Genomic DNA, 15,135 nt, shown 5'->3' with positions numbered 1-15,135 from the left:
GAGAAGAATTGAATGCACCGTCAAGCTTTTGTTGTTTGCCAATGTGAGCTGGTGGTTGGTGTGTAGCTAGCCGGTACCAAGAGTATAAAGTATCAGCAGTCAAGGCCTGTGTCACTGCTTGTGTATAAACCAGACAGATGAGAGGTGAAGAGAGTCTTTTGGGACAATTGCGTTTCACTCAACTGGCTGATTTCTTAGTTCACACCAAGTGTTGCCATGGCTCCTCTCCTGTAAGCTGATTCACCTTTGGTGAAGTCCGTGTTGTCTCACTTGAGTAATTTAACTTTTTTTTTTTTTTAGCTGAACAGTCAGGCTTATCTTACTGTCTTGGGCAGTCTTCTACTTCTTTTAGTAGGGGTTTCCTTCTCATCTAACCTTTATCTTTTACTCTTACACATTGTATTTTTGTTTTTTTTTGTTTTACATAAATCAAAGTCCATTTGCCATTTTTTCATCTCTGCTGCGGCCTAAGTCAACATAAACATCAATTATCCATCCATTTCCCAAAGTCGCGTAATCTTTTTTGTGGTCACAAGGTTGCTGGAGCCTATCCCAACTACCGTTGGGCAAAGCAAGACACTAAACATTAAAATGACCAATTTTTAATGTTGAATTTGTGTTTTTAGCTTGTTTTTAGATCAGTTGGCCCATCATCTGTATCTTCAAATGTGGTCTTTGGATTTAAGTGTAACAGATGTTTAACATGCTAGGGGGTGGAGCTGTTCAATTGCACATACATGTGTACAATAACTGTTTATTGTATCTAGATCATGATATTATTGGGGTGGAGCTATTCAATTGCACATACATGTGTACAATAACTGTTTATTGTATCTAGATCATGATATTATTGAAATGATCTTTGGCAGTTGATTTGATAATGAAAACATGAAGATAGTGTCCAGTAGTGGTGGCTTCTGTGTGCAGGTCATGAAGGAAATGGATCTCTCCACATAATTGACTTTTCCTCACAGATACTATCAATATATAATCATATTAGATTAGAGCAAACTTCCCCATTTCACATCTTTTAACTAGAGCTGTTATCAGCAAGTACAGAGTAAACGTTAATGAACGCTGTGTGGTTCTTCATCAGATTCTCACCCTTTTTTGATTTTTCCTTTTGTTACAGATGTGTGTTGTACTTTCAGCTGTTAACACTTAAAATATGTTAGCTTTTTTTCTCATTTTTAAGAGAATTCAAGAACCCAACGTTCTCATTATCCAACTGCAGTTTGGCAGTGAACTAAAAAACAGTGTTCCCATGTTCAAGTTTGCATACTTCACCTGGGATCCCTCAAGTGGTTGAGCATTTAAATTGCCATCCCTTAATTCCTTTGACAATTTTTTTAAGGGGCCGGCAGTCATGAATGTTCGGCTTTTGCTACCAACTACCTTTCACCTGATTTTGGTGTCGTACCACTTTTTTTTTTTTTTTTTTACTGGTACTTGGTCAAAGGGAGCTGCCGATGCTGTGAATGAATGTGGGATCCTCTCAAAGACCTTGGTCTCCTGATCTAATTTTGGATTTCAGTTTGTTTTGGCAGACAGGCTTGCGTGGAGGTGACTGAACTCTTGAGGGTCAGGAAAGGGTTTTCTCTGAAACTGTTGAGGTCTGTGGTGTTGCTATTGCAGCTGTTTTCTCCTTTAGGTAGGTCAGATTGAATATTTCCCAGTTTTTCCAACATTTGAACCAACTCACTTATTCATTTGGACCAACTTGAGTCAGGATAATGTCAGTATGATTGAGAAATTTTTAAAAACAGAAACCCTAATGAAACAGGTAAAAGCAGGTGTTGAATTTTTTTCACAGGGTAGTTTTAAGTTTTAATTAGGACGTGACGTACTTACAAGTATAAATTCTAGGATATGCAAATAAATGCACTCAAACACAAGCATACTGCACATGGGAAATGTTTTAAACTTACTGATGTCACATGCATTTGTTTCTTTAGTTTACAGTCTTTTTTCCATTGGTTTGGCTTGTTTCATGAAACTGAAATTACATTTTCAAAACTAAAAGATCATTTGGTCAAATACAACTACACTTCTGCACATCAGTTCAGCCTACTAGAAAAAGCAAATTTCCTTCCCAAAACTTTTCAGAAGCAAATTCTTTTCTCAAGTAAACAGTTACTTTGGCTCATTCTCACCCACTCAGGTCTTTTCTCAAAATAACTTGAATGCTTCAGCACAACACCACTGATCACCTGCAGATGCTCATATCGCTCCTAAAACTGTTTGTCCATGGGTCAAAACCAAGTTTATTTCTTACATGAACAGTCAGTGCCCTCAAAAAGCATTTCCCTTTGGCAGTGTGTGAGCATTGCAGGTTGGAATGCTTAGATGTTTTGTCACTGTTAAAGAGATCGAGCTAACAGAATACATTTATGTTTAAAAGTAAAAAAACAAAAGGATTTCACAGTAAGAGCAGCTTCCAAATATGGACATCACGCACAGATACACTGCATAGATTTCTATGTACACGTCTAACGTAAAAACACAACCAAAAGAAAAATCCAATCAGCCGACAGTGCTGTAAATAACATTTTAGGGTAAACGTCACTGGTCACTGTTTGTGTCCTCCCTCGTGGCCATCGTCTTCACACTCCTGGCCATCCACACGCTACTTTCTGTTTGGCCAGAGATTTTCATCCACATCACAGCGGATATTTTTCTTACAATTCACTGAGGGGAGAAAGGATATGAATGTTTTTACCATCCCCTCCACTGATCCCTGTAATGTTTTCACATGCAACATCCATCACTTGGAGCAGGAAACTCTTAGTCCACCACAACACACCCTCACTCCTCCTGCTCCTCTTCTTCCTCCAGCTCCTTCTCTTCCCCTTCTTCCTACAGGAAGTTGCCCTTGCTCATTTTGTTGGTGAGGTACCACCATGTTCATACTACAAATGGTACTGGCCATGGCCTATTTTTACATATTTGCCAGCATTCACAATCATTGACAGCACCTGTGAGGTAACAGAACTTAGTGGCTGATTGGACATATGAGTTGTGGAAAACTCTTTATTCATTAGTAAAGTTTTCATTAACATCAAAAACTGTCTTGTATTTTAGATTGTTCCAAGAAAGTCATGTATGTTGTTCATAGAATTATCTTGACTAATTTTGAAAACTGAACATATTGTGTATATTGTGTATTATTATGCATAAGACGACCCCCATACTAAAATCTTGCTGACATGTTTTGAAGAGAATGGCCATTAGACTGAGAATTGGCTAATCAGTTTAGATCAAGATCTAAGTAATTGTAAAATGTGCAAAACATGGGTTCATTGTGCTAACTCTATGCTACTTGTACAAAACCACTTGCAAAGTTGTCCTACACACTTGAGACATATACATTAAGACAATTGAAATTGGATGAAAGCACTGAGAAATGACATTCTGTTTAAGTTAGTTTGGAGATTTGTTCATGTAGTTTTGAGAATGTCATTTCAGTTTCAAGAAACTTGCTGAACCAACAGAGAAAAACTAATAAATTCTTCAAAATTTTTCGAAGTTTATATTACTCAGAATACTCTGTAGGGGTCACTGTAGCTCCATGGTTAGTCAAGTTCAACTGCAGCTGTGAATCAAGTGCTTGATCAACAATTCCTCTGAGAGCTACTTTTTTATGACTGAACCTTTTTGAGAACAAACAGAAATCAAAAAGTCAAACTGACTCCTCTTAATTATTTTCTTTGACTGAGCCTGCCTAAGATTAAAGCCGAAGTCGACATTGGGTTGTATACTAAATCCACTCTGCCATTCATGGTTGTCAACTATTGGAGATCAATATTTGCCACCTGTTGCAAATTGGAAGGCGAGTTTACAGAAAATTTTTGACTTTGTCGTGAAGTTTACTCATTACCTTCTGTTTTTAGTCAAAGCTTGTCTAAAGAGCCATTGACTTTAAGGAGTGTTTGACATTTCTGCTCAGTTTTTAATCTATAATACATGGACAGACATTAAGCAGACCTTATTGACTCTCTGGTCAGTCATTGATAGAAGCAGGACCTCTTTTTTATCCAACCATGGTGTGTAGATATGAATGGGTTGCCTTTAGATTTTTCTGCAATCCCCTTTGCATTAATGGCATTCTTCAAAGCATTTTCAAAAAATTACAGCATATATGTACAGAAATAGTTTATTAAAGCAGCATTTTCTCAATCCAAGTTCTTTGTTGGACTTCTATCTATGCTGTTCCATGCATCTGATTGAGCTTTGCAGTGCAATGCAAAGATCATATAGCACATCAATCTTGTATATCCAGTTTCTGAATTACCCTCACATGGTATGCATGTATTCTACAGTTCTTATAGATATTGTCTCAAGGTGCTGATAAAATAGACCATCTGCCTTTTGACTCTTTTGCTTAAGATAAAACATATACTGTAGGTTCCATACAAAGATATGTGTCTATTTTATCTGATTTACTGCAGCTGATATCTATTCATTGCACTTTTTTAAGTTAGATATGGTCAGCTAATTTTATAGCATATTGCATATTTGCAACAGTTTGTAAAGATCTCTCTCTCTCTGATTGTGAACTGGTGTTTAAGAGATTAAAGACACATCTTTAAAGTAGCACTGTTGCAATTAGAAGTAATTGTCTATTTCCAGCACCGACATGCTTTGTATAGGAGAAGATGGTGTCTCGTGTGGGTGGTACTGCTTAGATTTCCTATGTGGAGGAAGTGGTATCGCCATCGGTGTATAGAGGAGAACAGTACAAACAGTGGGAGGGGACACAGCAATGGGCAAAAATAGGGAATATAGGTACTGACTGTGCATGAGTGCCAGAGATAAACACATTGTGCCAAAAGCAAAACAAACCAAGGTTGTTGTTCTCCTAACAAGCCCTTAGAAGTAAAATAATGACACCAAAACACTGTAAACTTGCTGACAGCATTGAAACCTTCTCTTTTCTACCAATGGTCCATCATTGTTCCGTCACACAAGTTCACAGCCAAGCTTCTCTTATCATAGCCCATCACTTATTCTGGAAGTGCATCAACGGTAAATCTCCACATCAACCCACAATGCAACACAAGCACATACACACATTATAACATTATCAATGTGTGTGTGTTCACGTAAGCAAGTTCAGCTGGAGTTTTGTGGTTGTTTGAATGTGAAACAGACCAGAGGGCGGTGTGTGTTTATATGCCAACACCTCTCACAGCATGTATGGCTCTTCCAAGGATGCAACCCAAAACACCTCTGAACTTTACTGTGGCTGCCGGTCGTTATGTAACTGGACTGCCATGTTAGCATTCCTAACATGGATGCTAAATGCAAAGGGTTCTATTCAATTGGGTAAAGCTCACATATGAAAAAGAGTATTACCAATCATCTTAGCTTCTATGTTTTTAATTTTTTCAATTTTGATCAACCTGAAATGCCTTGCCAGCAGATCTTTTGGTGTCCTATGCCCCAAAACTAAGTTGAACTGATCCTGTCTATGGCTGAAGTTTTTTTAACTTGCTTAATTGTGGTACTCAACGGCATTAAATATTCTAAAAACCCATCATTGATACAAATCAATAATGAAATGTAAAATACTATTTCCAAATAATTCAGATTCCAATTTTCCCTGCAAAACGGTAGTTTTTAAAACTACATTTGACTTAATCACAGGTCACGGAGCCTCGCCACAAAACAATACTCCATTTTAGCTAAAACACCACATATCACTTTTCAGGCATAAGAAAAGAGAAATGAAAATCAGGATATGTTTAGCCACAGAGCCTTGGAACATAGCAGTTGTAATTCCACTAAATAACAAGTTTAAAAATCACATGTAGTGGCTTCTGTGCAACAGCTTAACTTGGTTTAAACTGGGTCACCCAACAGGACGGATATTCAAAGCATGCTAGTAAATCTGCAGCAGAATTTTTTAGAATGTCCAAACAATGAAGGAATCAAAGTTTTGATTCAAAGCATTGAAGCAGTTCCTAAAGCTTTCCACAAAAGATGCATTTCATCTACAGACATTAACAAAATTAAAAGAATGTTCTAACAATGCTCTAATGATATAACAGTGGGAATACATCCTCATTGATGTGAGATACTGACAAAGTCGGAGCTATTGCCCTTTCTCTGGGTTTTACTCTGATAATGCGAGTACCCACTGCAATGATTATAGATGATTTTATTCAGGTTATAGAATTTTCGATATAGGAATTACTGGCCCAGTATCTTAGGTACCAGCCATCTTCAAGTTGCATTTGAATCTCCAGTGTGCTTTACATGCAGAAAACTGATAGGTTGCAGCATGGGGAGACTGGTGACAATGCTTACTCTGAATTGAACAAGATGGTGTTCACCAGAAAGGTCCAGTGATATTTGTTATTTTAGATTCTTAACCCTGTTTTTAGGGATTTTTTTACAGCATGTTTGCCTTAGTTGCTGATTGGGAAGGTGGGGCAAACACCAAATTGGTGAGGGAACTAAAGTATTGTCATCTGGAACTTGCATATTGATAAAGAAACTGAAAATATTTGGAAAGACTAAATTTATCTTTCATGTCCTTATCTCTCAACAAAAGCAAAAGAGGAAACGCCCTGGGTGCAGGCTGATGCCGGAGCCAGCTAGATCAGACCGGTAGCTGTTAGAAAGAAGGGGGAGGTGAAGGAAAAAGGAGAAGAAGGGGGATGGGGTGGAGGGGCAGCAATGAGACAAAGTGGAGCTTAGGATGGATGTGAAGGGTGGAAGAAATATATGATATGATGGAAGCAGAAGGAGGCAGGATGTGGAAGATAAGTGCGGTCAAGTTTAGGTGGACAGTCTCACAGGCAGGCAGGCTAAGACCCCCAGTCTCTCAGTGATGTAATGCACAGGCTGCATGCTATTTTTAGCCACATTGTACAACACACTGGCCTATTGATCAGCAGCATATCTGACTGTGGGGGAAAGAGCTGCAACCAGCAGACACAACTGAAAAGCTGTACCAAACTCTATTTCCCCTGCAAGGTTCTTATTCTCTTATATCTTGCACCATTTTTATTCTGATGATGGAATTACCTGTTAGTGTGTTCATGATTTACCACTGCAAGACTTCTTTAAGACTTTCAGGTTATAGAGGAAGCAGGTCAAAAACATAAGTGGAGGAAAAGTCATTCCCAGGGCAGCAATGTACCTTTAGGAATAACAATGGTACATACTGTCTGTTGGGTGGTGCAAAAGTTAGCTGCAGTGTTTCCTGTTTTACAAGTGACCATGCAAGTATACACGCAACAGACTTCACCCATAGATTGGGAGTCTGCAGCACTTTTGTGTGACTGCTTTGAAACAGGTTGTTGCCTAAAGGTCTAGACGAGTCGACTCCTTCTGCTTCACACAGAAGAAAGACAGGACAGGGACATACAGCATACAGTACATCCTCACCTGTAATCTCCAAACTCGGAACAACCAATTATTTACAGTTTCCCAAAAAAAAAGATCTGTCACAAAAAGTTCTTTTCCAACCTCACATTGGATATAAAGACGGATTTGTTTAGTATTTACACAGCTTTTTATTTGACCTATGCAATAGTGTTTGTCGGTTTTTGTTTAGAGGTAACTAACTTACTACTACTACTTTTTGTCGCACCCTGTCATGCAAATTTAGATTCTCTCTTTTTTTGCATGGGTATAATCTAATCTTTATATCTATATAAATGCACAACAATATACTCAGCATAAAATCATTGTTTGGGCCTGTCATATTTATGAAAAGCATAAAACTGGATAACCAAAAAAAAAAAAAAGTGACACCAATCCTGGTAAGCTATTACAGAAGAGGACTGTTTGATGAGAACAGTTCAGTATTTAGGTCAAATTTCCTCCAAATTGTGCTTCTGTATGTGCATTTCAAAGGTCCTTATCATGAGGCCCTTTGAATTATCAGAAACCAGCCAGACAAGAGTGAATTAAGGGAGGTTAACTCTGTTTCAATATTAAATTTTCACAATTTTTATTCTCCCTAACCTGAGGCAACAGGTTCTAGCCGAGAGTATAATTTAGGACAGAAACACTGGCATGCATATCAGTTCAGGTCTATGCAAATACTCCTTTTTAGAATGGAGTTTTTAGTCCTTTGTCCCCTCTTTTGCTCTGCCAGACTCCTTGTCTGATGTGGAGTTGTGTCACTATAGGGTCAACGGGTTCAGTGTCTGTGACTTTAATATCACTTTTCCGTGGATATATTCTCCAAACTTATGCATAAATTACATAGCAAAAGGTTTTAAATATGGTTATTAAATATGTAAAATGAAAATAATATCAGTCTATACAATTCTAAAATAGTTGAACAGATGCAACAGTTAGAGTTGCATCTGCATTTAGACTACTTTTTTGTTTTTATTGTGAACTTTAGTTTAAAACGGTTTCCCCTTTTTTTCTTTTCAAGTAGGAGAAATAACACACGCTGTATTTTTGTAAAGCAGGCTATGATAAAAACTGCAAAGCTTTATTGCGTAATCTTTGATCCTGCAGGCTAACTGGGGCTTTTTTCAATTCAGGCACAACTCCAGGTAGTCCAGGCATAAGTTCCCACCCCTCCCACTCATATCTTCCAGGCAGGACATGGAACATGTACTGAAAATGGAATCCCAACCCTTTAATTCACACTGTAAGGGAGAATCCCAGGCGTCTGCCTCAACAGGACTCTACAGAGAAGGAAATAAAATAAAGGAATATAGTTTTTTTTAGGTTTTGTGTATATACTTAGGCAGATTTAAAAAGACAAAAAAATACACTCCCTCTTATCAATTCTATATAAGAATAACTCATTTAAAAATGATTCCTGTTTTACTTTTTAATCTATTTTCATGTTTCCTACAGCCTTCCTGAGAAAATTTTGGTTTTCATAAATAAGATCAAGCAAATGGAAGGTGATGTACAGATAAACACAGAAAATTAAAGGAGAATTCTCAATTTGCCTCCTAAAGTTTCTTCTGGGTTAACTCACGATCTCTGCAGAGGTGCTAAAAATATCCTGATTTGACTAACAGATGATCATGCAACTTGCAGCCACTTTGGTGTTTACGATCCTTTACTGTACCACAGACCATAACAGATTATTGTTTTTTTTAACCCTTATGTGGTGTTCGGGTCTGTGGGACCCGTTTTCATTTTTTATCAAAAGAAAAATGATACAATTAATTAATTTTTCAAACTCAGACTCACTGGCCTTGGCTCATTTTCTGTGAAGAACATATATCAGAATACATTTTTAATGACCACACACCGTATACCCCCCCAACACATTTCTATTACATATATGATGTTCGGGTCCACTGGACCCAGGGCTAATAGAAGTGTGGAAATTGATGTTTTTATGTACTTACACTCTGTCCTCCACCTGTCTGGGCCTGCTGTGTGTGTGTGGGTGTGTGTGTGTGTGGGTGCGTGTGTGTGGGTGTGTGTGTGTGTGTGTGTGTGTGTGTGTGTGTGTGTGTGACCAGTGAGAAAGAGAGAGAGAGAGTGGCAGAGAGAGAAAGATTCACTGTAAATGTGAGTTCTGTTTCTGCACCTGCGGTTCCCGCACAAGGTTGCAACATTGTTAAAATAATTCAAGCATCAACTCTGTTTGCTCTCGTTCTCCCGCACATTTGACCATTTGACTTTCTTGCGGGAATCTTTAATATCTCAATCTTTATCGGCTACAAATTGGAGGCGGGACACTATAAATATAGCTTTGCCAGTGTGGTTTCTTATCACAACTGATCAAAATGGCCAAAAGACTTTCTGCGCAGAGGGCCCTGGAATTGATTTTAGAAGAGAGAGACGTTTTTGAGGATGATGTAGAGGGAGACGATTCAGAAGAGGAGGTTTCAGAATGAGAGGATCACATTTCTGAAAATTCAGAGTCTGACAGTGACTCTGAAGAAGATGATTAGATTGGGGCGGCCGTGGTGCAGCAGTAGGGTGGTCGACCCCTGATCGTAAGATTGCAGGTTCAATTCCCGCCTTGCAGGCCCATGAGTCAAAGTGTCCTTGGGCAAGACACTGAACCCCACCTTGCCTCTGGTGGTAGGCGGGCGCCTGTGTTTGGCAGCGGAGCCACCACCAGTGAGTGAATGTGTGTGTGACTGGGTGAATGGGTCCGTGACTGTAAAGCGCTTTGTCCTTGTAGGAAGAAAGGCGCTATATAAGTATAAGCCATACCATTTAGATTGAGCATCAGCCAGTTCCAAAACAAAGCCATCAGCCATGACCAGGCTGTCAGCAGCCAGGACCATGTGTTGTAAAGGCTAGTGGCTAGAAGGCCATGGGGCTGATGTGTTGTCTTGACAATAGGTTTACTCTGTGTTCAGCTTGTGTTGTGCACCTGAATGGGTTCAGTTTCTGTGTTCAAATAAATAAAAGTTAGTAGTTTTGAAAACCATTGCTTCACTTGAAAATTTGTTTCCACTCATATCTTGATTTTAATTGATTTTCTTTATCACGTTTTAAATAATGAGTTATGAATGTGATCTAACAAAGGTAAAGGGCAAATATTAACCAAATAAACTGATTGTAATTGGATGAGGTAAACATCCAATTACAATTGCAATTCTCCTTTAATTTTCTGTGTTTATCTGTACATCACCTTCCATTTGCTTGATCTTATTTATGAAAACCAAAATTTTCTCAGGAAGGCTGTAGGAAACATGAAAATAGATTAAAAAGTAAACATCAAAAAAGGGAATAGCTTTTTTCAAGAAAAACTCCAAAACAAATCTTCCTTTTTTGATTTTTTTTTAAAACTGTATCTGTTGTAAATCATTTGTGTATTTTTCCTTTTCAGATTTGTTTCCTGGTGTCAACATTTCGTGGACGAATATTTTCAGAGGACAGCTGTGCTACTCTGGCTCTCTTTACCCATTATTTCCATCTCGCTCAGTTCTTTTGGATGCTCATACAGGTGAACCAGTGCATCACAACTTCACATCACAGCCATTTCATTAAAGGTCATTTGTTTGTGTTTGCTATTTGTTCCTGAAAATAGTTCATTTAATGGCATAATAAATCATTTAATTTGAGTGTTGACTTCTTGACAGGCAGTTAAATAATTCTTCTAATTATTCTTAATTTGTAGGACATTTCCTATCATATTTTTGTATCATGAATGAGAATAATCTCTGTCGAATGGCAAAAAAACATGACTTCTAAAAAAAAAAATGAAGACCAAACAAGCAAATTTAAGCTGTGTTCTTCTATGGTCTTGCATTTTTTATTTTTCTATCACTGTAATATAACATTTTGCCCAAAAAAACTGAAGACTTCTTTTTAAAGCAATGGTTTGCAAATTTACCAATTTACTCACAACAACCTATTAATGATGTGCTTTTGACAGAAATATCTGCCAAAAAGATGTGTCAACATTGTAAGTTTTATAATTCCTGGTATAATATCATAGAAAATTCTTAGATTAGCTTCTGAGTGGACCGAAAGCTCTGACCACAACAGGTTTCTACTGGATTCGGGCTGCGCCGTACGTGCTGAGCGTGTGCAGTGTTTTCTTATTTCAGATTTCTTTTCTGACTATGCAACCTGAGATTTCTCAAGGGATTAAGGTTTCATGCCAAATGCTTTCATTTGGCTTAAGAAGTGTTAAAATGTCAATAACAAGACCTAGAACAAAGAGGAAATGAGCTGTGACGTACAAACTGGTTTTAGACCCACATGGCTGTGGTTGACATGGTAGCAGAGCTGATTAAAACTTCTGCAGAGAATGTAAACAGGTCTGAGAGATCTGGTGAGTGTATTTAGACTGCAGCACATTCATCTTTTTGTGTTACTTTTTCAACACTGGCCTGACAGTACTTCTGGTTGTCAGGGGCTTTTCTAGATGACAAAAAAAAGTTTTGCCATCGCTTTAGTTTTTACTAAAGTGTGGCACTAAAACCTTGTCTCCCACACTATCGTAACTTAATCGACCCAAGGGATATATATCTTACTGCCCGCTTTTCACTTCTATCAGGTAGCTACTTTAAGATAAGACGCCTCAAATGAGATGGCGCCAGGAATCCATCTCAACCAAAAAAAAAGGACTTGAATCAATAACAGCAGTGAGTATGTGTGTGAGGATGTGCGTCTCAAATCATCAGTTGGTAGAGTATACCCTGGCATAATGCCAGTGATTCAGTCTCAACTCCTGAAAGGCCATTTCACCACCGCAGAAGCTCCATGAGGCAACTTAGCTCATTGTAAGTGTAGAGTATGAAAGTACACACTATATTTTTAATGACCGAGGCCAGCACATTGAGTGCAGATAGGGTTACGTTTGGATTTCACATTTTCTCACTTGTTCTTCTCAAATAAAAGAGACAGAAAAAAATTCCAATTACGCAAAACTGAATATAAACGACCCTTGCAAGCACATTATTTGAAAAATTAAAAAGCTGTTTTGGGTAGAGACTTCCTTCAAAATAGAAAAACTTTGGTTCACACAAAAGTGGGCCTGTAAAGGTTGACCCTGGTATCTTTTGAAAGCAGTTTAAAAACTTTTAACTCATTTTTCTACTTTTAAAATATGTTTAAAAAAAAATGTTCCACTTTGATATTAGGAATTGATTTATGGAAGAATATGAGCTGTGATGGAGTTAAAATTAGACTTAAATATTTTGACTGATATCTTGATTATTAATGTTACTTCAATCTTGGTTGGTCATATTTGTGATTGAAAACCCCCGACTGCTAAACAATAATGTAAATGCACAACCAAATAAATCATCGTCTTGGCAACATGAAGCTTTTTTTGAGAAGTGAATGATACAGTCTCTGCAGAGAAAACAGCTCAGCACAAAAATGCCCGCAGCTCTTGAATCTGACATTAGTCTGTTGTCTTAGTGCAGTGCAAACTGTTACGCAAGTGAAACCCCTCAGTGTTGCTTGCTGCATTTTTACTATGTGTTTGTGTTTGCTTGCATTCATCAAGTGCTTGTGCATCAAAGTCTGTTGTGTCAGTGGTTATGCATTATCGTTATGGTGATGGCTGGGACAGATTTATTTTCAGGCGAGGTCAGCATTCTTTGCTCTACTGTCATGTGTTGCATCACAGTTTGGCCTCTGCAAATGTCCTGCACGCGTGTTTGCAGACACACACTTACACTCAACTCGGATTACTTGGTGGCCTTATAATTAACTTATAAGAAAAACAAATCAGTGTTTTAATAACTTTTGAAGGAATGGCTGACCCATTCTAATGTTATTGGCATCCTAAGATATTTGTTTTTTTCACAAGGACAAAACTTTGTATCTCTGCTAAAATCAACAGGTGCTCAGAAAAGCTTCTTAAAAAATAAAGTTTGGCTTTGAAATGATTAAGAATGGATGAAAACCTGCTAGACTACAAAGCAAATACAACTATTTTGGGTGTGATGTAATAGTGGATGTGGGTTTATGTTTTAACAGCTGGCATGATTGAAATCTTCAAAAGTCCAAGCCATTTCTAATCTTTGGCAGTTTTATTTTGCAGTAGTCAGAGTTGATCCATTTGCCACAAAATACTGTATCAAAGGAAATGATTTTAAAATAAAAAATATACAGAAATTGTTTTCCTTAAAGACGTACTCCGACCATAATAGTTTTTTGTGTGTTTTTAACTTGTTTTCATAGTGTTTTTCTCATTATGGAGGGCATATATTAAAAAAATTAAGATTAAGATTGCATTTTTTTTCCCCAAAATCATTGTGAATCAGGAGCAGACGAAAAAATTCTGTTAGAAAACACCTGTAACAGTGACGTTGCTACAGCTGTTAGGCCATAAACTCCCTGCTATGTATTCAAGAGAAACGGAGTGGGTCTTTAAATTGTTGTTTTTTTTCCTCAGGCGGTAAACTTCTGGCAAGTCCTGGTGATGAATGATGAGCACACAGAGCGGCGGTATCTGCTCTATTTTCTGTTGGGCTGGGGACTTCCTTCGCTGGTCATAGTCGTCCTGGTCATCGTTTTGCTCGGAGGCTTCGGATGGAACATACACGCTGTCTATGGACTGGTACATGGAGAAGTGTAAGTTTACATTACAAATTAATAAAGTAAAACATTGTTACAGATGACTGGAATATAGTGGGCCTACTTTTTGTTTTCCTATAATTACACCAACCAAACAGCCATGAATCATCCCGGGTGATTTCAGTTTCCTTTTTAAACTAAAGGAAATTCCCCTTCAGCCTTTTATGGGAAGAGGAAAAAATACCTGAGCCAGTGACGACACATGAGCAGGTCGCTCGTCCAATCCGCTGAATGAATAAGTGAAAGAGTTTCAGTGTTTGCATGCATGGCCTCATACAGAAACTTGAGTCTTTTTGCCTTGGAGGTGGAGTGCCTCAGAAACCATTTGCACTGTGTATACAGTAAATGTGAGGAGTAGAACACACAAGGTATAGTCATTCAGTTCAAACCTTCACAGCGGTTGTTGGACAGTCCATGTTTGAGTCTGTGTTCTTCATGTGTCATGGAGGAACATGTGCGTGCCACAGAAAGTCAAATGCTGATGGAGCTTCAGCTCTTTTAAATCTTGTCCTAAATTAGCCAGTGGTGTTAGGTGTGGCTGTTATCCTTGGGATCAAGTGAGTGCATATTTCCAGTGGTTGGGTGGGTGGCTGGCAGTCCGTCAGGGAGCAGGACACGGAGGAGATTATGCCCTCCCCTTTGAGGGAATGAAGCCGTCTTTAAAGCCATTCGCCCATGTCCATTTCCCACCCGCTCCATCTGAGTAAATAGGTTCCCTCTTGTTTTGTCATTACACTTTGTTGTCTCGGTTTCACCCTGCCTGGACACAAAGAAGTGTCAAGCTCACAGCTTACGTAAGAAGTCGTTTTTGAAGTAATTCTATCAGGGAGGTGCAGACCACGCTATGTGTGAGTGAAACCCCTTTGTTGTTGTAATCTTGACTAGATCCTGTTTAAAGTAATAAAAATATAGGAAAACAATTCTGACAGAGAAGTGGACCCTATTTTACTAAGTGTTGATTTATGGCTTTTGTGTCTTTTGTGTGTTTTGATGAGAGATAACTGATCAGAAGTCAAACTTTAACATTACAGCGTTTCAATCCTAAAAGCCCTTACATTTGAAGTCAGGTAATAGATAAACTGGAGGCTGACTGGTGAGCTTGAGGCGCTAAAACTTACAAACAACAAAATTAGCTACTTGATGGGA

The 15,135-nt window shown here is 38.3% G+C and overlaps 1 protein-coding gene across 3 annotated transcripts in view; it reads left to right on the top strand.

The window, feature by feature from the left end:
* The window catches only part of adgrv1 (adhesion G protein-coupled receptor V1), a 95,673-nt gene that overhangs the window by 63,689 nt on the left and 16,849 nt on the right, over positions 1-15,135 (top strand). For all 3 annotated transcript variants that reach the window (XM_020706017.2, XM_011479300.3, XM_020706016.2), the window contains 2 exons: positions 10,781-10,897; positions 13,808-13,986. In XM_020706017.2, coding sequence (XP_020561676.1) covers positions 10,781-10,897; positions 13,808-13,986 — 296 coding nt within the window. The remainder of the gene's footprint in view (positions 1-10,780; positions 10,898-13,807; positions 13,987-15,135) is intronic.

This window comes from Oryzias latipes, chromosome 9 (assembly GCF_002234675.1).
Source record: "Oryzias latipes chromosome 9, ASM223467v1".
Taxonomy (NCBI): Eukaryota; Metazoa; Chordata; class Actinopteri; order Beloniformes; family Adrianichthyidae; genus Oryzias; species Oryzias latipes.
The sequence above is the reverse complement of the archived record's forward strand: the minus strand, read 5'-3'. Positions and strand labels throughout refer to the sequence as shown.